At 35.3% G+C, this 24,441-nt stretch overlaps 1 protein-coding gene across 9 annotated transcripts in view; it reads left to right on the plus strand.

Moving 5' to 3' along the window:
* Positions 1 to 24,441, plus strand: part of PHIP (pleckstrin homology domain interacting protein) — a 121,408-nt gene that overhangs the window by 72,650 nt on the left and 24,317 nt on the right. For all 9 annotated transcript variants that reach the window (XM_067294081.1, XM_067294082.1, XM_067294085.1 and 6 more), the window contains 9 exons: positions 489 to 672; positions 1,680 to 1,803; positions 9,818 to 9,958; positions 12,682 to 12,758; positions 13,552 to 13,783; positions 16,883 to 17,002; positions 19,685 to 19,792; positions 20,221 to 20,345; positions 20,558 to 20,640. In XM_067294081.1, the coding sequence (XP_067150182.1) occupies positions 489 to 672; positions 1,680 to 1,803; positions 9,818 to 9,958; positions 12,682 to 12,758; positions 13,552 to 13,783; positions 16,883 to 17,002; positions 19,685 to 19,792; positions 20,221 to 20,345; positions 20,558 to 20,640 (1,194 nt within the window). The remainder of the gene's footprint in view (positions 1 to 488; positions 673 to 1,679; positions 1,804 to 9,817; positions 9,959 to 12,681; positions 12,759 to 13,551; positions 13,784 to 16,882; positions 17,003 to 19,684; positions 19,793 to 20,220; positions 20,346 to 20,557; positions 20,641 to 24,441) is intronic.

Consider the following 24,441-nt stretch of genomic DNA (forward strand, 5'->3'; position numbering starts at 1 on the left):
GTTTGAAGGATCATGTTTTTTTTTTTTTCTTTTGACCATTTCAGTTTCTTGTTTGTAAATTTTACAGCTTGGATTCCTAATAATTTCCAGTGTTGTGGCTTCATTTTTTTGAAGGTAGTGGACTTTGTGTTTAAAGAATATCCAGATTCAGTAAGATAGCTCAGCATTTCATTAAATGGATCTGCAGTGCAGTAGCAATAGTCAGCTTTTTGTAAATGTTTTCAGAAGCACTTTTAAAGAACAGTGAACCAGTGAAACATTTGCTTTACCTCAGAGTATTGATGTCTCAGCTCCTCTTCAGTATGAATTTTTAAACAGTACTGCAGCTCCACAGATGTGTAAGAAGTTCGAGTTTTGGAAACTACAGAGATTATTGCAACTGTTCTATTCCATTAATACTTTCTTCTGAAGTAATAGATTTTTTTTTTTCTTTCATTTCGCATTTGGAATTTTAGATGTAATACAGCTATGACTTTTTGACTTTTCAGGATCTATAAGCTCTACCTCAGAAGTACACTCACCACCAAATATAGGATTACGACGTAGTGGACAAATTGAAGGTGTGCGTCAGATGCACAGCAACGCACCAAGAAGTGAAATAGCCACTGAGCGGGACCTTGTGGCTTGGAGTCGAAGGGTTGTAGTGCCTGAGCTTTCTTCCGGAGTGGCCAGGTAAACAGAGGTCTTCCAAATTTGCAGTGGATTTTAATTTGGTAAACTTAGTTAAATTAAACAGTTTTGGAATTCACATTGTTACAGAACAGCTTGTGTTGTACTTAGCTATTCTGTGGTCTCATAATTCTTAAAATCAGTTTCAGTTTGAAATCAACTGTTGTTTCCATGACATTTGAAAGTCTTGGAATTATCGAAGTGTTATGAATTAAAGAATGCTGACAGAGCAGATGAGAGAGTAATTTAACTTGTATATGCATTGGGATCTAACTGCTTATATTTGTTCTGACTATTAGCATAAGATTACAGGGATTTGACCACGTTAGTCCCTGACATTTTATGGCCTTCATAGAAAGCTGGGACACTGACGTAATCCAGCATGTGCCTGAGATGAATTTCCAAACCTGCAGTACTTTTGTTTCTTTCAGTAATAAACTCTTGTGAGAAATACATTCCTTAGTGTAGGGCAAGTAGGGATTTTTTGCTTTACTGATAAAAGTAAAATGCTCTAGTTTTCTGAAATACGATTGAAATTAACCAAATGCTTTTTGAATGTTTAAAATTTTGAAAAATCTTTTCAAGGTGAGATAACTGATGTCCAAGTCACTGTGCTGGTGTAAATATGCAGGTTTCCTTTGGATTTAGAAAATGCTATCTTGTTAACAACCAAGAAAGAGTACTTTTCAGTTGTGTTTTTCAGCCTTACTTCAGATGTTGTGTGGCCATTTCTCCAGAATCTTGATTTTGAATTGAGAATCATAGATTTGGAGATAGTTAAGTCAGATGGATGTCCTTTAAACACAACATAGCAGGTATTCAGTACTTGCCATTTAAATTTTACTGTGTTCAGAAAGGATAACTTTGAAGCTGAATTCTGACTCTAAAGAGAGAAACTACTACTACTCAAAGAATATTATAAGCATCGAACATTTATTCCATGTTTGAAAGAAATATTCTCAACTGTAGTATTTTGCTTTTAAGTTAACTTCTCAATTTTCTTTTTCCAGTAGGCAAGAAGAATGGAGAACAGCAAAGGGAGAAGAAGAAATAAAAGTTTATCGGTCGGAAGAGAAAAGAAAGCATGTAATGAGTCATGTTCAAAGAGACAACAAAATACCTACTTTCTCTAAGGTAAATAGCCACTTGTACTTTATTACAGCAAGAACCATAAAATTTAATTCAGTGTGTTAGGCCACATGAGTTTACATTACTCTTCTCAGTTTCAAATTTAAAAAAAACAGGAACACAGGAATATATGTTTACTTTCCCAGAATGAGAAAGTTTGTCTCTGTTGATGTTTAATTATGTTCTAAATAAGCAACTGAGATTGCTTTTGGAAGTCCTTAAGTGAGAAGCCCTCTAAATCTGGTATTGGAGACTGTTGGGAAATTGCTCTTGGGAATCTGTTACTATTGACCAATACATCCTGCTACTGTTTTTTAGAGCTTGATATAAAGCATTCTGTGGAAAGGTTTGATTAAAACTTAAGTCATAGTCCTTAACTTAAATGCATTTAAGCACATATCCTGTTATGAATAAAGAATCAGGTATTTTTGGTCACAGTACCTTCATAATTATGGTGCTGTTTTTTGTATGGGAATTTGTAAGCCATGTTTTTTAATGGAGCTACCAATACATTTTTCACAGGAGAGAGACTGGATAGATGAAAACCGTAGCAAGAAATGATTTGTATTAAAAATGAGACTTATCATCGTAATGGACTTGATGTTCTCATATAACTTTCATATATTTATAACTAGAATTTAGGGTTTATCTGTGCATCTCACATGCTTCTCTATTCTTTCCTAGCTAAACCTACCAAATTTTGTAATTAAAGAAGTAAAGTTGTAAAGGAGAAGGGGTTTTTAGTAACAGTAAAACTGAGCTGCTTTAGGTTTTGTAGTGCTCTAGATGAGACAGTTTCACCTTAATTAAAAGGGTGAAACTTAATAAAATACATGCCTGCAAGTTGTCCATTGAAAATAGTAAAAATCAATTCAGGGGTTCAAGGTAGAAAAATAAGTAAAAATATTTTGCAAAAGAAATTAAAGAACAAGTATAAAAAAGACTCTGCAACTCTTAATTTTGTCAGAGTAACATACTTAATGCCTGTACCATATATTATCCATTTCCTTGGGGAGAAAAGGACGGAGACTGAAAGTGATCTGAAAGTAAGTGAATTTCAGATGTTGAATAGTGCTCCTGTAATTTTTTTTTGACAATGATGAATGAATTTTATATGCAATAAAAACAGTCAATTAGAGATGAACACATTTGTACAGTTCCTAAACTTAATTTACATGCTCAGTTTTGCTTCTTTTTTTGGCCTTCAACCAAAGTAAAGTTTTCAACAAAAGTGAGAGTAATCCCCACCCGGTAGTCCCCTAATCATTTTCCATTTTTTTCTTAAATGAGTCTCATTAAAATTCTGTGCATTACTATCTGAAGAAATGTTACGTGTGCTAATTTCAGTGCTGCAGTCTCCCTTAAGTGTGTTTGCCCAAGATCAAATGAACTTTTTTTTTTCTCCCAGTGTGTCTGGTGTCTGCCAGTTTTTATACATAGAAATAAGCCCTTTGTCCTTCAGGGGTTTGGAGGCAGCCATGATAAGGCCCATTAATGTGTTGTAAGGGCATCGTAGTGTTTGGTAACTCTTGCTTTCTCTCAGGAATAATAGAAGATGGGCCTCAAAAATTCAAATTTTAAGAAAGCTTTATTTCTTTACTTGAGGGGATGTGTTTTGGTGCTGATTTATAGGCTTTCTTTAAATTTACTTGGACAATTGCACTGCTCGAGATTTCCCCCCCCCTTCTCTTTAGCTACCACATGCAGTCAAATGATCCTTCCTGCTCCATGCATTCCTACCAGCTTACTCTTGGATTTCTAATTGGGTTATAGTTTTCCTAAAATATCACTAGGACATAAAAATAGCAGAGCAGATGAGCTGGTGCTCTAGTCCAGCATCTTGTTTTTGGCAATTACTTGTATTACATCTTTGAGAAAAGAAGCTCGTAATGGATGACTTTAAATATTCTTCCCAGAGGAAAAAATTTTAGTCTCCTTAATTTAAAGGTTTCACTGGATCCTTTTGAATCCCAAATTTTCATTGTACATATTTATGTCCTTAAAATCCTTCAGAGCAAAAGCTAGCTCAGTTTTATATGTTGATCCAGATGAGAATGTGCCCTTCATTTATCTCAGGACAGAAATCTGATGTTCTTCCTTTGCTTATTCTTTGTTAAATATCACTTTTTGGAGCACTCAGATTTATGGAAAAGTATGTTGATAGTGAAAATCTTTTGAGATAGATCTCAGGGGGACTAAGAAATGAGTAGATATCAAACAGGCTTTAAATAAGCTAAACAAATTTGTGAAAAGGGTGCTTGGTCCCAAGCGATTAAGTCTCTCAATTAGCTACACTGCCAGATTTTAGCAATTTTTGTTGTTCTTGTGGTTAACATAAGCACATTTTTGCCCAGTAATTTCTGAGCATTTGGAATGGTGGATTAGAATTGTTGTCCCCTTCTGTAATCATAAAATTATATACAGAACTGGGAAGAGAAGTAGGACTGATTCCAGTCCAAAAAACTGTCATATGATGTTTTTAGGGTTTTTTTGTACAAATTAGTAACATAATTATAGAAGCACTTTCTTTGCTGTTCTTTACACGGACTGTATGGCCTTCAATTAATATTATTTGTGGTAGGTTAAAGATAGAAATGGAAAGTACTGTGTAAATCTTTTTTTTTTTTTTTTTTTTAACCCTGGGTGCATGTGGTAGGTTTTGATACTGATATCTTTGTGTTACAATAGTATTGAAAGATTGTAGCCCTTTTGTTGCCTAGTGAATTCTTCAGTGTTTCATCAGATAATTTATGGTCTAGAAGAGATGGGGATCCCCCCATACGAAAGAGAGGAAAACATTCTTTTAGTAATTTATGGCCCTAAGAATTGCAATGTCAAGAATTCTAGAAAATGTCTCATGCTGCCATACCATCAGCAATGCTGGGAACAAAGTAAACAGGGCTTGTGTTAAAACATTACCCTCATATGGATACAAAGTCGGTTACATTCATGCACTAGAGAATATTCATCTTTATATCAGTTTTTGAAAATTTTCAGCTCCATTCATATAATAATGATAAAATAATATTTTCTTCTTTTCTTCTCCTCTGTATAACTAAAATGATCTCAGAAGTATGGAAATGAAAAGGACAGGAACAAATCTTAGCATTTTGGTTTGCAGCCTAAATTTTAGTTCAAGTCTAGGGGAAGAACATAATGTAATTAAAGTTACTTCTACAGTTAGGAGCCTTCCTAAATCCTATTATTAATTTTTATTCCAGAGTCATTCCAGGGTGTGGTGAAAGCAGTACAAAGTCATAACTCGGTCTTTCTTCTCTAACAATATCTGCAACTTAGGTGGAAGTCAGATAAGCATGTTAATGTTTAAAATTAGAAGACCCACATTTCTTTTGATGTGGGTCATATTGAGAAATGTGTGTACATGATTGCTTTGAAAGACTAATGGAGCTGTGTGAGTGAACCTGAAGGCTTGGATATTTTGACCTGAATAGCATTTAGTACTACTGATTTACATGTCAAGTGAAGAATTTGATTTGACTTTCAAAGTCATTGGTGAGGTATGGAGTTTTTTGAGGTTACTGTTAAATAAGAACATTTAAAAAAATGAAATTAATGACACAAGAAAGACCATCATATTAGAATTTTAGCCTTTTCAAAATGGAACTGTTTTTTAAATTAATTTTTTTGGAGAACATGCCAAATGCTGAGAAATGAGATAAATAACATGCTTAGATAAAGGTTCCCAGTTCATAAAATGAGAGTATTCATTTATTAAACTAATGGGATTACAGTGCATTTCAATAAATATTAAAGAGCTATGGAATTTCTACAGAATAGAGGGTTGGTGTAGTCTATCCAAGTAAAATTAAATGATAAAAATGGAAATGTTTTTAATTGCAAATAGGTAGAAATTAGAAGCTTCAAGGAAGTTGGAGATTGCTGTGGTTGGACAAAAAGTACAAATAGGCCTCTACCATTGCAGGTGTAAATCATTGTGTTGCAAACTAACAAAACAGGAGGAATGTGTGTGTTTCTTTGTTAAAGATAGCTTTGTTGTGTTCCTCAGAAGTACTAACTTCCGCTTATGTGTGATTTAACCACTACTTCCAGGTATGTTGGCAAGATGTTTAGAGTAAAATATTTAAGACCTGGAAGCACTTACTGCTAAGCACTTATTGCTTTTTGCCTGTTGTCTTCATTTCTTTTGGAATACCTTACATTAATTTCTTACCCGTATGTGATGGTAAGAGTAAGAAGTAAGTAATTATAAGCACAGCTCTATACTTCAGGAGAATATGGAGGGATGATATTTAGCGGAAGAGAAAGTAATAACTGCTTTATGTACTAGCAGTTTGGGGGATTTGTTAAATTTGTCATCTGGGGAGAACTCACAGTTGTTGAAGAGTGTTTAATTTTTGAGAAAGGTATTTATTAAAGATCTCGCTAATACAAAATTATGTCTCTCTAGAAGAAGTATCTCTCTAGAAAAAAAATGAAATTCATTAAGGACAAATTAAGTTCAGAGATAAATGTTGGGCTGAAAAATTTAAATAGTGTATCCAGTCAAGAATTAAAGCAATTATATAGGCTGTCTGACAAACTGATGAACAGAAAGCATAATGTTGGGAAAGCATATGCAGATCTTTACAAAGAGTTTCCTTTCTCTGTCCTAAGGAGGTTGTAAGCATTTGTTGATGATTGCATTCTGGTACTGGGCGTATGCTTGTGACCCAGCCCTGTTTAACTTGCTAGTATAGCCTAATCCCTACTGCCTTCACGAAAGACGGACAATTTTCAGATTGAGAATAGAGACAGCTGGTGAAGAAAGAGTGTGAGATTATTGTAGCCAAAGGTCTTCAAAATTACTACAATCCTGTATAAAAGTAGTGTTATGTAGTGCTCAAACTTGGAAGTTGTCAGGACACCACTGAGAGTTTTCACTGAGTCAACAGGTCTTTCATAAATGGTGTTAAAAAAATCCTCCCAGCTGTGTCCAGATGACCTGTTTGAACCTATCACTGTTAAATACAGGAAATTTCACCATTTGTATTTCTCAGAAAAACTGTTTTGGCAGCAGCTGTAATTTCTAATGTGTCATAGATGAACTCTGATATAGAATGGAAGCCTTGGATGTGATATAAACTACTTGTCAGCATATATGACTGTTCATCAAAGTATACCTAAAGAGAGATAGAAAGTGATGGTTGAACCTCAAATCCATGATGATCTTGGCTTTATTTCCAAGCCTCCCTGTAGAGTTCAGAGTCCAATTTCAAGCTCTTTCTCTATGATATATATCGTAAAAAGAGGACTGTCAGCTGTGTTTCCTCAGTCATTACTGCAAATCTTAATGATTCCATTTTAGCTAGAAAAAGCTTGTAATACCTTCTCTTTCTAGTCAAACCTACCCCCCTCCCAATACAATAATAAGTATCTGCCCAACCTGGAGGTTTTCAACAGGTTTTGGCATTGCTGTGTTGAGTAGGAGTGATGTTAAAATTCATTTTTGGTAAGATGTACAATAAGTATACCTTATGGTCCCTCTTCATTATTTACAATGACTTCTTGAACTTTCTTTTTCTTTTGGTGCTAGATCATTCCCAAAACAGCCTGTTACTGTTTTGATAGGTGCTTCCATGAAAGGAAAGATTATTGATTGATTGATTTTTTGTCATTTTTGTCAACCTCTGAACTGCCAAAAGAGAAGAACTCTTTCCAAAACCAGAAAGTAATACAAAACATGCCTGTTTTTCAGGGATCCAGTGTTTCAGTATAAATAGGGGAAAGGGCTATATTCACAGTACCCAACTGAGAAATCTCACCTCTAGTTAGAAATGGGGATGTAAACTTTTAGAGATTTTATTTCCAGAGAGATAAGACAAATAAGCTTATCTAATCAGGCTATAATGTAGCTTCTGCAAAATGTGTCCTTATTAATATAATGGGTACTTGACTCATTTGTTTCATTGGGCCTATGTGATCCCACTTCTGTTGTCCTTGCTTTCTTGTACCCTGTTTCATGATGCTAACAGATAGCTGGCCTTGTATAAAGTAGTTATTCCCAATAGGTGTTCTGCGAAAGTAGTACAGTTTTGGCCAGAAAGAAAACAGTACAGTTTTGGCCAGAAAGTGTGTTTTGTTCTTAATGAGAAAATTTAAGATCCCAGTCATGAACCAAACTTCCATCATACAGGACAGGCAGGATCTTCTCTTTTCTCCAGAAGAAAAGATTCAAAGGGAATAGGTACAAGCAGTCTGTCCTACCAGAAGGCTCTGATAATATTAGTACCTCTCTGTGGTTCCTTCCAGTTACGCTTGCCTCATTCCTGAGACCAGTTTTTCAACCATGTCAGCACTTAATAGATATCTGAATGGCTTTTGTGGAAAACACTGGGGAAAGCCCCCTCCTTTTGTGGCATCCAGAAAAGTGTCCAGAAACTATTTCTTCAGATCTTGGGCTAGACAGAAGTTCAAGTATGGGTGCCAAAAAAAAATTTTTTTGAACAAACCCCTGGAAACTGAGATCATAGCATTTTTTGGCAGGGATCTAATACAGAACTACATACTTACAGTGCTAGGAGCAAGTGACTGCATTATATAACGTTTTCTACAGGCGAAACAAGATCTCTTTATACTCGAGTGTGAAGCATTTCTTAATTACAACCTTATTTTATTATTTTAAGCTTTAGAGGAACTCGGATACTTTACATTTGGCTTTAATCCATTTGAACTCTTCCATGTATCATTTTACCATTTAAAAACCTTTTCTTGGTAACCATCATCTCTGTCTGCTAAGGGATGTGCTGCTATATTGGTCTCTTCTAGCAGATCTGACCCTTCAGTTGCAAAATAACACATGCTAAAGGTCTCTGTAAGTTAAGTATTGGGTTATAAGTATCTACATTTCTGTTACGCAGAATGGCACACTTGCATGTTGTTTTTCTTGTCATGTGTCATTTGAAGGAAAATAAATGTAACAATACGCTACTACTTGAAGGCAACTGAAATGCAGTACCTGCGAGATCTGCAGGTTGGCTTGTCTCCAGCTACCAGCATCAAAGTGTTGAGACTAATAGGAGTTTACTGGAACTTTATTTTGGGATGCTGTCTGTCTGGTCTTCTGGTCATATAGTGGTCAATATTTACACGCTCTAAATTCAGGCATAAGTTGTACTCCATGTATACCATGTCAATTCTTTATGGTACTCCATGTAGTTGGTGTGTATCACATTGTCATTCTATAGTAGTAGAGGGGAAATTTTAAACTTCATGTACATATAGCTGGTTTTGCATCTGTAGAAGGGCACTATTCTAAAATCCTAGTGCTGCAGCAACTGTGTGGACTTGTATAGCATAAAAGAGCACCGAGTAGTAAACATAAGTAGTGTAGCTTCTTGGTTTGCTAACGATGTACAGTTGGAGCATAAGCTTAAGAGATACAGCTTTCCCAAAGTTCAATGCACTTATAATATTGAAATGGGGAAAATGTTTTTATTTTGATTCACTCAAATAGATTTCCAATGCAAGGCATACTTTATTAATTTATTACAATGTGTATAGATAAACTAGTAAGCTCTATTTTACAGGGACTTATTAACTTTTACTGGGAAAGTTGTCTTATGCTAACCTCTTGAGTATAATTCCTGTTTCCTCTGAGCCATTTTTATTAGTATAATTTTGTGCTGTTACAAGCTCTTAGCCTATCAGTTAACAGTCTGTGTACCTTGTACTGCAAAGAATGAAGAATTTTAATAATTCAGGATAAGAATTTCCTATTATATCTGTACAGAAAGATTTTTTTCTTTTTTTGCAGAATATACTGAACTGCTTGGTGCTCATGTTAAGCTGTGTATGTGGGAAATTTTCCTCTACTGCTCTCTAGTTTTGGACTTGTGACCTTGTTTTGGATTTTCTAATATTAGCACTTGTATCTTTTTGCTACTGCAGAAGTTGCTTCTTAGAATACTATTCTTAAATAGGATGCTAATCTGAAATCAAGCCAATATTAATAAAATATATACTCAAAAGTGACCTATTTTTGACTTTTGTGTTTTCACAGAACCATTCTCATGATCATTTACTAGATGCTAGTGAATCAAGAAAGCAGCAAGCTAATCAGCACAACTACCGTACCAGATACGCATTAGAAGAAACTGCGAGGCCTGCTGAAGATTTAGAAAACGGACACAGTTCCTCAGATGTAAGATTCTCAGTCATGAGACAATACTGTAGCTTCTGTTTCTATCTGTTAAAGCTCCTGCTTCAGCTGATTAAATGCTATTTCTAGCGGAAATTCAGGATATGTTTTCATTGTGGGTTTTCTTTCACTTCTTTAAAAATAGATGTTCAGTTAGGTTTTCACATATGCTGCTTTTGTGTCTTCAGTTTTGGCTTAAAACTAATTGGCAAAAAGATAGAAACGTTCATTTGTAAGGACGTTTTCCAAGGTAAATGTTTTTGATGTTAAATCTTACCTGTATTCATGAGCCTAATCGGTATGGGCAATATGTTTGAATTTGAATGGAGGTGATGGTAAATAGTGTTAATTTCAAGATGAAAGACTTGTACATAAAAAGGCTATAAATATGCCAAGTTTGAATGCACAGGTTTTTTGTCAACTACACAGCGTGTTAAGTCTGATAAAAGGAGACAAATGTTTAATAGAAGAAGTAAATTTGCTTCCTGAATGCAAAATGCAAACCTTAACCAACCCCCATATATTTATGTAACTTCATTATGTTCAGAGCTTTCATACGCACAATTTATAGAAAATTGTGTGTATAAAATATAAGACATTATATATGGTAGATACCTAACCTCTTACATAACTTTCTTTAAAACTGTATGGTTGGGGTTTTGTGCTAACAGAACTGTTTATGTGCCTAATCCATATTCTAAAATGCAAATTTTACTCTGCATAAGTTGGCAAAAAAAACTTGTAAACTTCCTCAAATCTTTCCTTTTCGTGCCCTTGTTAAAACTTCTTCCACATGCCTGTTGGGTATAAGACAATACCTCAGTTCAGTGTAGCTCTAAGCAACAAATTCTTAGTAAGAACCTGCAAGAACATCTGTATTTTTTTAATACTTGTGTTGTTAATTTTTATCCAATAACTAAAGAGCTTCTGCTCATTTTTCTGCAATGTATAAGCAAATTGCTTTCTACTGGAAAGCAATGAAGACAATTTAAAGAAGGAAACACTGAGAAAACTGAAAAATTGTTTGTCAAAATGAACTTATTTGTGCATAGAGTTATACTAGTTCAGTGCAAGCTGCTTTTGTGTTGTACTATCAGTATCTCAGACTTGTTGCAAAAAAAGGGTGACATTTGCTATGGTAAAGATGAGAGGTAAGGGTTTTGAATTTCTTTCCAGAGAAGTGTAACTAAGACATTAAATCTGGATTCTTCTATTCCTCCTGACAGTGTTAAATACATACTCATTTTTCAGTTGTTTATCAGTGTAGTATCTGTGTTGTCCTATTTGGGCGCAAAGGTATTGCATACATGCAACTCATCACAAAAGGTCTCTTTATTACCTTTAAACCTAATAGGTTTGATTTTTGTCCCATATACTTTTTTAAGGCTTTAGAAAGTGTGAGGGAGTTAGCATTGAAAAAGACAGGTATAAATCATCCCGTTAATGCCAAAGTGCATTTTGACTCTGAACAGTTACTAAAAATGAAAGACTTTATAACTTTTTAGACTTTGTCTGTTCTCAATCTTTGTCTTAGATCAATTGTTTGATATGGTGTGTCATCACATAGGTCAATTACTTAGTATGGTGTTTGTATGGATTTAAAGGAATTACTAGTTTTCCACTGAAGTCTCAATATGTTCATACTCCAAGATAAATTCTCTGGAATTGTCGCTACTTTGCACCCCTTGTTCTGGGGCTGGGGGCTGGTGTAGTTTGGGGGTGGGGGAAGAAGAGAGGTTTTCTGTTTTGTGTGTGGTTTTTGTTGTTTTTTGTTTTGTTTCTTGTTTCTCTTTTCTTTTTGAAAATGAGTTGTTCCGGTATCTTGTACTTTCAGTGTCTATAAGAAACATCTAAGTTAATTTTCTGGAAGTACACTCTACTGGGTTTCAGGGTTACTGTCAAACTAATAGATGTTCTACACAGATTTTATAAGTTAGGTTTTTACTTTTTATTTAAAAATAATTTTGGTTTCAGAGACTGTATCAAAATGCTTTTGACTTCTTTAATTATTATAGTTATTTTAAAAAATAGGATAAATCATTATGTAGACAATGTATTAGCATTCTGATTTTCTAGAGGCTTCATTTGAGATGGGAGAGAAAGAGATGAGATGTGTGTACACACATACACAGGCTGATACAGCATGAAGTGATGAACAGGATTTTAGAGGAGAAGGGCATAAAGATGAAGTGACTTAAGGTCATGAGAGCTAAGATTTGCTGGGGCTTTTTCAGCTGTCAGAATCTGAAAACGGCTCATAAGACATGGAGAGTTGGTCATCTTTTCTAAATACACACAAGTCTGAGTATGTAGCTAAAGTGAAATGAGTAATAAAAGCATATTTAAGGCTTATCCTGATTTTCATTTGATAGTATGTTCACATTTTTTCAGTTACTATAAAGAAAGTTCTGGAAATAATTTTTTAAAAGATATGGTAACCTTTTTTTATGGAGATTGCAAAGCAGTCAGGATTCTATGGGCTGTGTGTTAAGAAATGTTGCTCTACACCATGCATCTGTCCAGATACAGATATTTTTCTATTTTGCTTTCATTTAAATAAGTCAACTAAATTTAATATGTGCAAACTAAAATGTTTTTCAACAGTGCAAAACTTCTCTGATATTGTATGTTAATAACATATACAGAGAGCCCGGAAGACTGTTAGTCATATTGTCATGTATTATTATTTTTCTGAGGAAAATGCTACTTTTTTTTTTTCTTGTTAGGAAGGAGAAGTAGTTGTTGCCAGTGGTGGAACATCAGAAGATGATGAAAGAGCATGGCACAGTGATGGCAGCTCTAGGTAAGTAACAGTATATCTTACAGAAAAAAATCTTGCTTGAAAATTTTAAAGAACCTTATCTTCTGTGTAAACAATTAGTTAGGAATAGCAAACACTTGTGGACATTTAGAGGAACAGATGGCAAAGAACTTAAAACTTCCAGGATTTCCTTTTCAGTTGTATTATTAGTTAACTAAAACTTAGGAAATGTTTCATCCTTGTTTGCCAGCAGAAGTATTTCCTATTGGTTTTGCAGGGGAGTGGTTCTTTGCAGGCACATGCACATTTCAGGCATACAATAGCAAATTGCCGTGACTATCTGTCTGAGCTGTGCAAGTGCCTCTGCTGACTCTTTGGTTTGCAATTACAGAGCAAAGATTGAGACAGCTAACTCATCCTTAATGTCTTCTTAAAAGTAAAGAAATAAGGTGGATCAAGTGCTACCTGTTGGACCTTAGTAGGTTTTTTATCAACTTCTATTTAAAGGTCTTCAAAACCAGAAGTTCTGAGAACAATATCCAGAATTAAAAATTTTCTTGAACTGACAAAGTGAACATTGGATTCATTTTCAGCGATGCCAGAAGCTGAGCTTCTTACAAAAACCTTGAAATGATTCAGTCTTAGTTTACTACTGCTTAAAACATAGTTTGAGTATGGGATTTTAGGCACTGCTTTTCAATTTCAAAATATTGTAGTTATCTAGACCATAACTAACAATCTTGCAATGGGCTATATTATATAAACCATGGCGCTGCAAATTGCTTTTTAACTTCTGTTTCTTAACTTTCTTTTTTCTGTGGCATTCCATCCCTAGTGACTATTCTAGTGATTATTCTGATTGGACAGCAGATGCAGGAATCAATCTGCAACCACCAAAGAAAATTCCTAAACTCAAAACAAAGAAAGCAGAAAGTAGTTCAGAGGATGAAGAAGGACCTGAAAAACAAAAGAAGCAAATTAAGAAAGAAAGGAAAAAAGGGAATGAGGAGAAAGACGGACCAACAACATCACCAAAGAAGAGGAAACCCAAAGAAAGAAAACAGAAGGTTAGATGTACTTTGGAGATCACTGGATGCTTATTTGTACTGTCATTAAAAGAATCAAATGACTGATTCAGTTATGTATACAACTTAATATTATCTAATTTGCAAACACATCTTGACTTTTACAAGTAATTAATGTTAATGATAATTACTGCCTCTTGTAAGTCAAATGATGGATTGCTGTAATGATATCCTTTCTAAATTTGAGGTGTTTCACTTAACACTTTTAATATCCTTAACACCATATTATTTCAGACCAGAAACTTCCTTTCTACAGATACATTGAGTATTGATGTAATATGTGTCTATATCTTTTCAGCTGTGCTGAACATCTCCCCAGTTAATTCCAGTTTTAGGTTTGCACAGCCATATGGTTTCTTCTACTAATTCCATGGTGTATGCTGCTTGCACTGTGCTTATCATAACATCCAGAGGAATTTCACTTGATCAGGATTTTGTTGTTGTTTGATTGGCTTTTGCTTGTTTTCTAACGTAGTCACGTCATGCCTGTTTGGTGCACAGCGTGAAATTTTTCAGTGTCTTTTCTTATTCTCGGTGTTTTTTTATGAAGTAGATGTTAGACTCAGTAAGCTTGGTTTCTTCATTCTTCTTCATGGAGACCATATATGATATATTTGGTAGATGCTAATGGCTTTCATAAGCTTGTAGCTTCGATTTTTATATCATCTAAGGAAATCAACTGTATCATCTAAGCAACTAAATATCTTATTTATAAGATTAGGAGTTCTCACTGTTCCTTGTAATCACTATTTCAGCATTTTGTCCCACGTTAGAATGGAGAAGGTAGGCTGACAAAAAGAGCTGTTTTAAGATGCAGGTTGGCGTAGTATTGGCTAAAATGTGAATCTTTGCTAAGAAGTGCAGGGTGTTGGGTGGCAATCTTTACTCTTTGATTAGATCATTTTTGTTTATTGGGTGCAGTCATTGGTTGTAATGCTGTTACTAATAGTATCTTGTTATTTATATGGTCTGGAATCAGAAGAAGCTATTAGGTAGGGAAAAATGTGATTTATTTATTTATTTAATGAGTGAAGCCTCTAGTTTAGCCTTTACTATAATAGATAAGACTGGGTGACTGCCCAATATTTCCAAAGGCTGAACTGTGTGAAGGCTTAAATTCATTTTGATCCCAGTTATCTGGATGTAGGAGGTCTTTGATTCCAAAAATGTCTTGACTTAATGTATTACAGATTTTTAGAGATGACCTAGAGCGTTCTAGAATCAGAAGAAGATGCTAGGCTGGAGGGAATACCAGAAGATCATCTCTCTGTTGCCCTTCCCCTAGATAGGATTATGTCTACCTGTCTTTCCTGACAGGTGCTTGTCTTTGAAGTCTCCTGTGGTAGAGGTTCTGCCGCCTTCCTGGGAGGTTATTCAGAGAGCTCAGTGTCCTAATTGGTAGCAAGTTCTTCATGTTTACTGAACCTGAATCAAAATTAGGTCTTATCATTGAGGAACGAGGTCTTGAGAGTCTCTGTAGGCAGGCACACAGAATGGCAGGAATTAAGCAGTAGAGGCTGAACGTCATCCTTCTCTGTAAATGCATGGGCTGCCCAGATCTTGAGGAGTGCTTACATTTCTAATTCCTCTCCACCAAAAATCAATTGAAAACAGGATATAAAAGGGAATAAGGACGGGAGAAGACCAAAGGATATAGGGATTTTTTTCTGCATGAAGGCAGACAAAACAGACTGACTTTCTTGCTTAGACGAGAGATTTTGGGATGGGAGGTATGATAAAAAGCTTTTATAAAACTGTGAATGGTTTAGAAATGAGTAAATACAGAATGATTTCTTCCCTTACTTTGTCACTATGAGGTATCCAGTGACACTGAGACATCAAGCTCAGAAAAGAACCGCCACCCCAAAACAAACAACCAAAAAAACCCCAAACCACCTGAACATGGAATTAGGTTGTGGAACTAAATACTAATGGATGTTGTAGGGTTTCGGAAATGATTAGACAAATTCATTGGGGCTAGTCTCTTCCTGATTATTAAGTGCAATAGTCTGAGTTCAGGCTTGGTTTCAGGAGGGCATTAAACTGATGATTATCATGAAGTTCTGGAGAGGTTCTCTCTTGATACTTTTAAAGAAAGTATTTAAAAAGTCCCACAACAAGTTATACTGAATATGCCAGTTGGTAATGCAGATTACCCATGCATGTTAAAGTAGCCAGCTTCTTATTTCACCCCAGGTCCTTTTCACCTGCTTTACCTCTGTTCATTAATCTTTCTGCTCATTTTGCAGGGCTTCTTAATTGAAAGCAGCTGTATAGTTGTAGTGTCTTGTGGGCCCCTGTAAGTTGGCCTGGCGAGTTGGCCTGTTAGTTTCCACAGTTTGGCATTGCTTTGTTATATTGTGTGGCCCTTCTAGTGTTGGAGCCCAACATATGGTATAGCTTGAGACCTGGACTAAGGAGAAACAGCTCTTTTTTTTTTTTAGCCTGAAATGTGTAATTGCTTTGGTTAGATCCAGCCTGATGAAAAATGGTTTTTGGTCCTCGTAAGTTGTTTAATTATGTGCTGACTGTCATCTATGAGGAATGGGATTTGAGATGTACCTTTAACAAGGAGAAAGGATAAGAAGCTTAACTGTTCTGTGTGCCTGCTGAATTTTGTTTCTGAATGCAAAATTGTGTTTATAGGACTGTTTCAGTGCAAAAAAGGTTCAAATTCAAGTCTGCCATGCAGCTTTTAAGTTCAGATTTAGGAATTTTTCTTGCCTTCTTTTAAAGTCTTTGTGCAATTGGTTAAAGAGCATGGCATATTTCAGCTCTATCTTTTGAGGCATCAGATGTTGTTAATGGAGCCTTAGCAAATTCAGTCTTTGTGTGTTGCAAGAGGTTGTAAAAAAGAAAAAAAAACTTTTTAAAAGTTCTTCAGATAATTTAAAATATTTTTTGTTGTTTTGGTATTATTGAAAGCTGTTCTGTAAGACTTACCTTCACGTTAGCAATACTTTCCTTTTTACACTATATTTAAGAAATAGCAGTTGTTTTTAATAGAATACTTGTCAAAATGCAGCAGTTGCACAAATGATAGTTTTATTCATACTCATTTTTTCTGTGCATTTTCTTCAGAGGCTAGCTGTAGGAGTTTTGGCAGAAAATGGCTTAACACTAGAAGAATGGCTGCCTTCAGCATGGATTACAGATACTATTCCTCGTCGGTGCCCGTTTGTACCACAGATGGGGGATGAGGTATTGTGTTTTTTCCTCAATATTCTTGCTTCTTTTAGCATATTCTTGCCTTTTTTTAGCTTCATCCACACACTTGTTGCAGAGGTTTAATGCCATTTTTTTATCAGAATATTTTGAATTGCTTTTAAGACATCCTTTGATCACACCAATTTTGCTTTCATTTTAAACAGGAATTTTTCTCAGCACTTCCATTAGTCTTTCCCATACTTTAAAGGATTCTGCACACAGTATTGTACTTGGCTGTTTTTATTCCAATGCTGTTACAGTAACATTCCTTACTATGCTGTGTTACTTTCCTTATGACATACTTATGCAAACTGTTAAGCATGAGATGCTTTATCTAGCGAAATTAGTCCTTTGTTTTAGGGGATCTTGTATGCTGAAGAATATGTAAGAAGTCTAATAAGAATCTAGGTGTTGTTTGAAAGACTTCTTTTTAGGACTTGAAGTAAAATCCTGGAATTAAACCTTTTATTTTTAGAAAAATTTGGAGGAATTGGTATTTTTAAAAACCTAATTTATTCTAAAGAGAAACTCTTTTCACTTAAATTTGTGACTTCAGAAAACTTCTGTTATTTTCTTGGCACAGAGAACCACAAGGTAAGTTTGTGTATATGCATTTTATACCAACTAGACGTGGTACAGAAGTCTCACAATACAGTAACAAGAGGGCACACACCAATCACTACTTTTTAATATATAAAATATGGACAGTACAGTGAATTTCATGAAGAAATAATATCAGATAGAAGACAATCTCGAAAAGCAGACTCTGTGAATATTTCCTAAATTCCCTCAGGTTAAAATAAAAGGAAATAGTTGTCTTATGCTGTAACGTGTAGTCTGTTGGCTCTTCAGGGAGCTGTGCATTTTTGAGGTACTAAGCAGAGTTCTTCTGTACCTCACATGCTCAGAATGCAGTTAGAGGAATACCTCGCTTGGTGACAAAGTCGAATAAAGGTGCACCCACTCCTGAGCTGCAGCTGTTTGTGAGTGGTGCCTTAGAAACTGTGTCAGGAGCAGTGGTTGCATGTGCAAGGAGCTTTGCTTTTGTTTTGACTGAGTCACTTCGCTGATCCCGTTCACAGCATAGCTACACAAAAATTACATTGGCCTCACTAGTGAGGGAGGGCAGGAACATTTCAAGTCAGTGTTGCACCTGGCTAAAATGGTTGTGTAATTATACCCTCCAGTAAGCCTGTTTTGGAGACTGTGCTGTTCACAAGATAAAATCCAAATGAATATGTTTGGTCCCTGATACCATCTGGGTATTGTGAAGTAGCCAAGAATTTACCTGTACCATACTACCCAGGATCATATCCTTTAACATCTTAGTAAGATTAACTCCCAGATTTGGTTTGGCACCCGTTGAGTAGCTGTGCACCGTATACAAGGAATATTTAAGTAAGCTGCAATCTTTTGCTGAAAAAAGCTTCATATTAGTAAACAGGAATTTTCCTGTCCTGTACCTAGAAAGTAGGCATGATTGCACCAGTCGAGTACATTTGTAATCAAGCTGCTTAGTCTAAAACCCCATCTCTGGTGACTTGCCCTTCCCAGATTTGTTTGAAATGCTATAAGCTATTCATCTCAAAAAAGCTACTTTTGAGATCCACAGAAGTAAAAGATATGCTTAATTAGAGGAATATGGTGAGAGAAGAGGTCTCATGTGGCCTTTGAACATTTTGTTGGAATGGTTAATATGTTCTGTAAGACTTGGGAGGAGAGAGATTTCAGACTTCTTCTCTTACAGCTGTACAATCAGTAGGGAAATGACAGTAGTCCTATATTTAGTTGTACACGTATGTAAGAATAACATACAGCCGCCCTTCTTCCCTTTCTGATTAGTGCAATTTGCAGACCTTTGTGTCCTGAGGAGCAGTGGAAACATACCAAAAAGATCAGACTGCCATTTGTCTGTGTGATTGTCCTAAGAGAGTAAATGTGCATTGTAATATTTTGCTGTTAACACAATAAAGAACACTTAGTCTGAGTACTACAGCAAATTTTGTAGAAGCAGGAATTTACCAGGATTAAAAATATAATTTCCTGGAAAGAAACACAGATTCTTTTTTCCCCAGGTATTCTTGTAATTAGTTGTTTTGAAGGAAGGTGCAGTGCTTGTAGCCACTTAAAAAATAAAACTATTTCACTTTTGTGAACAGTGGATTGAATTTAGGAAGAAATTTAGCAGGAACAGTCAGTAACTGTAGAAAGAATTGTAGCCCATGCAACTAACCTGTTGTTTTTGTTTTGTACTTGAAGATGTGTTTTTATGGGAAACAATTGTCACAATGTTGAAAACGTAATTTAAATTGATACTATTTTAGATCTGTCATTCAATAGCCTCTTTTCCTATCAGATTGTTAAAGCATATAGTAGATTCTCACAGTTTTCATGCTTTCTGTAACTACTGTGCTCTTTCTTCCTAGGAGGATATGGTGTGTGTCAAATACTCTGAAAAAGAAGGGTTTAAAAATTCTTGGAGTGTGAAGTGAAGCTGTAGAGTCCTTCTCCATTTAAAAAAAATTGCTATATTACATTAAGAAAGTTCTGTAACTACTAATGTAGAAAGTTGGCAGAGACTTTTTTTTGTAGAGTAAATGCATTGTATGGCAACAGGATGCTGGCAGTTTGACTCCTCAAAGTTTTGGTTAGCTAACTGTTATGTTTCACTCTTAGGTCTACTATTTCCGGCAAGGTCATGAGGCATATGTTGTGATGGCTAAGAAGAACAAAATATATAGTATTAACCCCAAAAAACAACCATGGCATAAAATGGAATTACGGGTATGACTATTTTGCATTTTGTTTGGTGTCTTGATATTTTAAAAAAAAAAAGTTTAGAAACTAACTGAAAGAAGATTCTTGATATCGATGTTCTTAATATTATGCTCATAATATTTTAAGATATATTTAAGAATGATAAGTTAACTAACAGTCAAAGGAATTCAGAGTTTAAGCTGTGTGTTTTCTTCAATCTGATGAACAAGTATCAGTATTATGCTGTATTTGATTATTACTGTGGTTGTACCTCACAGCAAACTTTTTAAAATATGTCATGCTGGAAAACAATTTCTTGGTTTGAAAGAGTAAATTTTAGATACTTATTTTTGGCATGATCTGATAGAAGTCTAGTGTTTTTAGTACACTCATACTTTCGTGTTTCAGAGTAGTCTTAACTTCAGCAGTGCTACATAACATTTTGTTTATTTCAGGAGCAAGAGCTGATGAAAATAGTTGGTATTAAGTATGAAGTGGGTTTGCCAACTCTCTGCTGTCTTAAGCTAGCTTTTCTTGACCCAGATACGGGTAAACTGACTGGAGGATCATTCACCATGAAGTAAGGGAGGCACTATTATGTTCAAATGTAGAGATATTTTTGGATTTTTTTTTTTTAATTTAAAGATACCATTAATGATATGTCTTGAGTTTTTACTTTTGAAGTGTTGAATTCAAGTGTGTTAAATTGTTAATAAGATAATTATTAAATAATCTTTTCTGTATGCTTTTGCTACTTTATCACTTACTAGTCTTGTCCTCTGTTGTCATTAGGTACCACGATATGCCTGATGTCATAGATTTTCTAGTCTTGAGGCAGCAGTTTGATGATGCAAAACATAGGCGATGGAATATAGGTATGTGGTGAGTTTAAAAAAAAAAACCTACGTATTTTCATGATAACTTATTAAAAAGTAGATTGTGGTAAATGAATCTGAAATATTATGCTGGAATTAGAGAAAAAGCTCTGCCCATATTTAGGTACGGAGTCTCTCTTTGCCTTTGAAGCTACAAGCAACCAAAGTATTGATGGTGATTTGTAAAAGAAATTGAGTACAAAGAAAATCTGTTATGTATTTGTAGGGAGGAATTAAGAATATATATTTTTTAAATATGGTGTTTACTGGCAACTGATGGTTTATTGTATTCTATATATTGCTTTTCTCTCTTGTTTAGTTTGAAGGGCCTTTTATGACTAGATCGCTGCTAGAAAAAATGTCTTTAATTTCTTCAGGCCTTTTCATTTGTGGAAATACAGAAACATCTCAACCATTTGAAATTTATGTTCATAAAGAGTTTGCATAAAGAATATGCCCTTCCCATCTCTTTTAGCTCATTTGAATTCCTTTCTCAGCTCCATATGGTTTAGCGTCATTGAAGTGTATATAATTATAATTCAGTACTGCATGATAGGGGCATATTGTTGGTTTGTTTTCTTTGCCTGTGCATAGTTATTTCAAAGTGGTGGATACTGGAGAATGTCTGTTGCAGGCATGTCCTGCAGTCGGATCCATTTCCTAGTCATCTTTTCTGTGCTATGGGAAAGACCACCTTTTAACAATGAAATCTTACTAGGGGAAGTGAAAGCTTCATTATAACAAAATTATTCTCCAGTCTTTTTTTTTTTTTTTTTTTTAGGAGATAAAAATTACATATGTTCTCATTTCTAAGAACAGCCTTAGATGGGCTTTTAAACTTAAAAGATTAAAAAAGTATTATTGACTCTTCAGAGTTCAGGATAGTTAGTCACTGTTCCCCTAACACAGAAATCTGTGTTTGATACTATGTTTATAAACATATTGGCATTTTTAAGTCCTCTCTAGTATCTCAGTATATTCTGTGAAGTGACATGCTCTGCAAATGAAATATTGATAGTCTTCCATTTTAAACCAGATCTCAGTGTTAAACTTGCAGCGATTACTTTACAGGCTCAGTTTCTGCAGTTCTTCCATTCAGGAGCTGTGGCTAGCATCTAACAAAGCTGACTTGATAGCGTTTTGTTCGAAGTGTTAAGATAAAAAAAGATACAAAGCATCATGTAGGACAACAGAGGATTTCAGTGCAACATCATGTTGGTATATCTGATTATCTTACCAGTTGTTCCTAAGTAGGCATATCTTTCCACAAATACTCTGCCTCCTCGGCCTTTATTTGCTGTTTCCTTTTTGAAGGGTTGTCCTATCTTGAGTTCACTGAAGCTAAGTAAACTGAATAAGTGGCTCAGCTGGATATTAAAAGCTCTTTTATATTATTTCTTATCAGATGTTTTTACCAGGAAAGATGGATTGATCACCTGTCCTTTGCAGATCATGATGTCCTTGCTTAACTCAGGATGCGTGCCTAAACAACATATGTATAAATTATATAATACCATATTAATAACTGCCATATCATCTCATATTTTTCATGATCTTGTCTGAAAAGAAACTTGGTTTTCAACTCTGTATAGAATGTGGTAATGATTCCAGGCTTGCAAATCTGTACAAATATACCTGATTCTCCTTTAAAGGTCATTTTAATTTAAAGATCTGTTGAGAGATGATCTTGGTCAGCATCTACTAAGACCTCACCATGCCTTGCTGTTTTTCTTGCTGTTTATGGATCTGTGGTGGTCTTCTCCTCTGCCCCCCACCCCATATTCATGCTTGTCCACAAGATCACTGCAGCAGTAGAAGGGTGACTGCCATACCTCATATGTGAACAGCCTAGCCAGAAGTCATGGTAGAAATCCAGGAAGTGCAGAGGGGCTTAATAGTGTCACCCTTCCTACTCTTAAGACTAGTAGGAGCACAGATAGCATCTCCTTTCTGGGCTGGTAAGCATACTTCCAGGAACTTGAAAGTGTGGAAAGAATCAGAGCTACACAGCGAAGTATCAAGAGCCAGAGCCTTTTATCAAGCCTTCAGTGTAAATGATGCAAGTTTCAGGCCACTGGTTTGTAACACTGACAGCTGCATGTAAGAGCTCATTCTACAGTTCCACTTCTGGGTGGTGTGAATAGTGGTAAGATAGTCTCCTTTTGTGAGACCACATGAAATGCTGAAGTAGAGATGGCAAAGACACTGTTGTTAAAACCATTACAGCTCTTCCAGCAATCTTCTGAAGTGCTGCCATGTACACTGACACTTTGGCTATTTTAGTAGTGTATACTTATGTTGTTTGAACGAATTGTGTGCTGTTTTATCACGGTGTGGAACACAATATGGAAATGTTTCTTGAAAGGAGATCATCCTTTCTGTGTGGAAGTATATACTATACTATGAATGAAACTGTTCCTGTATATTGAACCACTTGAATATGAAATCCCCAGGATTTATCTGACCTGCCCAGGTCTTCTGAACTGTTATCATAGCTCTTCATCAACAATCTGATCATCTTTTCAAATCATCCAGTCACTAGTTTGTCTTCTCAGGGCTACTGTTGCCATCTTTTTTTATTCTGCTCTGATTTCTGCCGCTTAGCCTACAAATCAGTATTTTTATAGCTACTATTTGCACAGTCACTGGTAATTAAATACTGCTGACTACACTTTTCTTAGGTTATTAAAGCATTGATCTTTTAACCTTGTCCAACCTTGTCATATGTGGCTTGACTTCCATTATAGCTTATTGATAACAATCCTTGGTGATGGTTTTTTTTGTGGTATGTTTTTGTATTTGTATTTTTAAGAAAGAATGTTTGCTTAACTATGATATTTATATTTTTTTTAATATTAAAGAGCCCTATGATTTGCATGTATGAATGCTTTTAGAAAGAGCACACTTCTAAAGTTTGAGGAGTGATGGTATCTTATTTTTACTGAGATTCTACTTATTAAATATATTTGTTGTCTTATTGTGTGTAGTTTAACAAAAATACTAATACTTGGGCTAAAACCTATTCCACTAGGATTCCTGCAGCTTTTGTCTTAGACGGGTATGCATGCCTGTTTCTTATATAGCAGCTGCTTTAAGTTCAACCTATATTTTATATTTTCGTCAAGCTAACATCATCTTGTGATACTCAGTTTTGGAAAAAGATGCTAAATACCATTTTAATGAGAATTGCTGGTCCACATAGATGTGCTCTCCTGTGTCCCACAGGTGAGGTGATACAGAGGACACTGGAACAAGTGGTTCAAGAGAATGTTCTGTGAGCATTTTCAGCCACATTTCCTTCTGCTTAAGCATTCTATCCATAGGAACTCAGTGGCTCATGAGACATCTGAAGCAGCTGCCAGGATACTCTCCTTTAAGCAGTTTTGAACTGATTAATGTTCAGCCCCATGAAGGTGCTCATAATTGTACCTACACCCATCTTTGTAAAACTGATCACTAGGGAATGCTGTGATAGAAGACTTTCCTTAAGAGCTCTTAAAAATGGTTTCTTCCTTTAAAATAAGTAAAGCAAACCCTTATTTACATTTTCGATCTTCCATTTCAGATATTTCACATATGAAATACTTGGTTCTATTACATTCAGCACAATTTGGACTATTAATGAAAGCTTTGTATTCCTCCTAGAATTACTTGCAATCCATTAAATTAAAAAAAAAATTGTACAGAAAAGAAAGAGGAACATTTCTGAGAGTCTGTATAATTACTAATGCTTCGGGCATCTGCAGCAGGCATTTGGGCAGAATGTTTTTTTCCCTTCATGTGGATGTATAGAAATAGAAC

This window comes from Apteryx mantelli, chromosome 3 (genome assembly GCF_036417845.1).
Source record: "Apteryx mantelli isolate bAptMan1 chromosome 3, bAptMan1.hap1, whole genome shotgun sequence".
NCBI lineage: Eukaryota > Metazoa > Chordata > Aves > Apterygiformes > Apterygidae > Apteryx > Apteryx mantelli.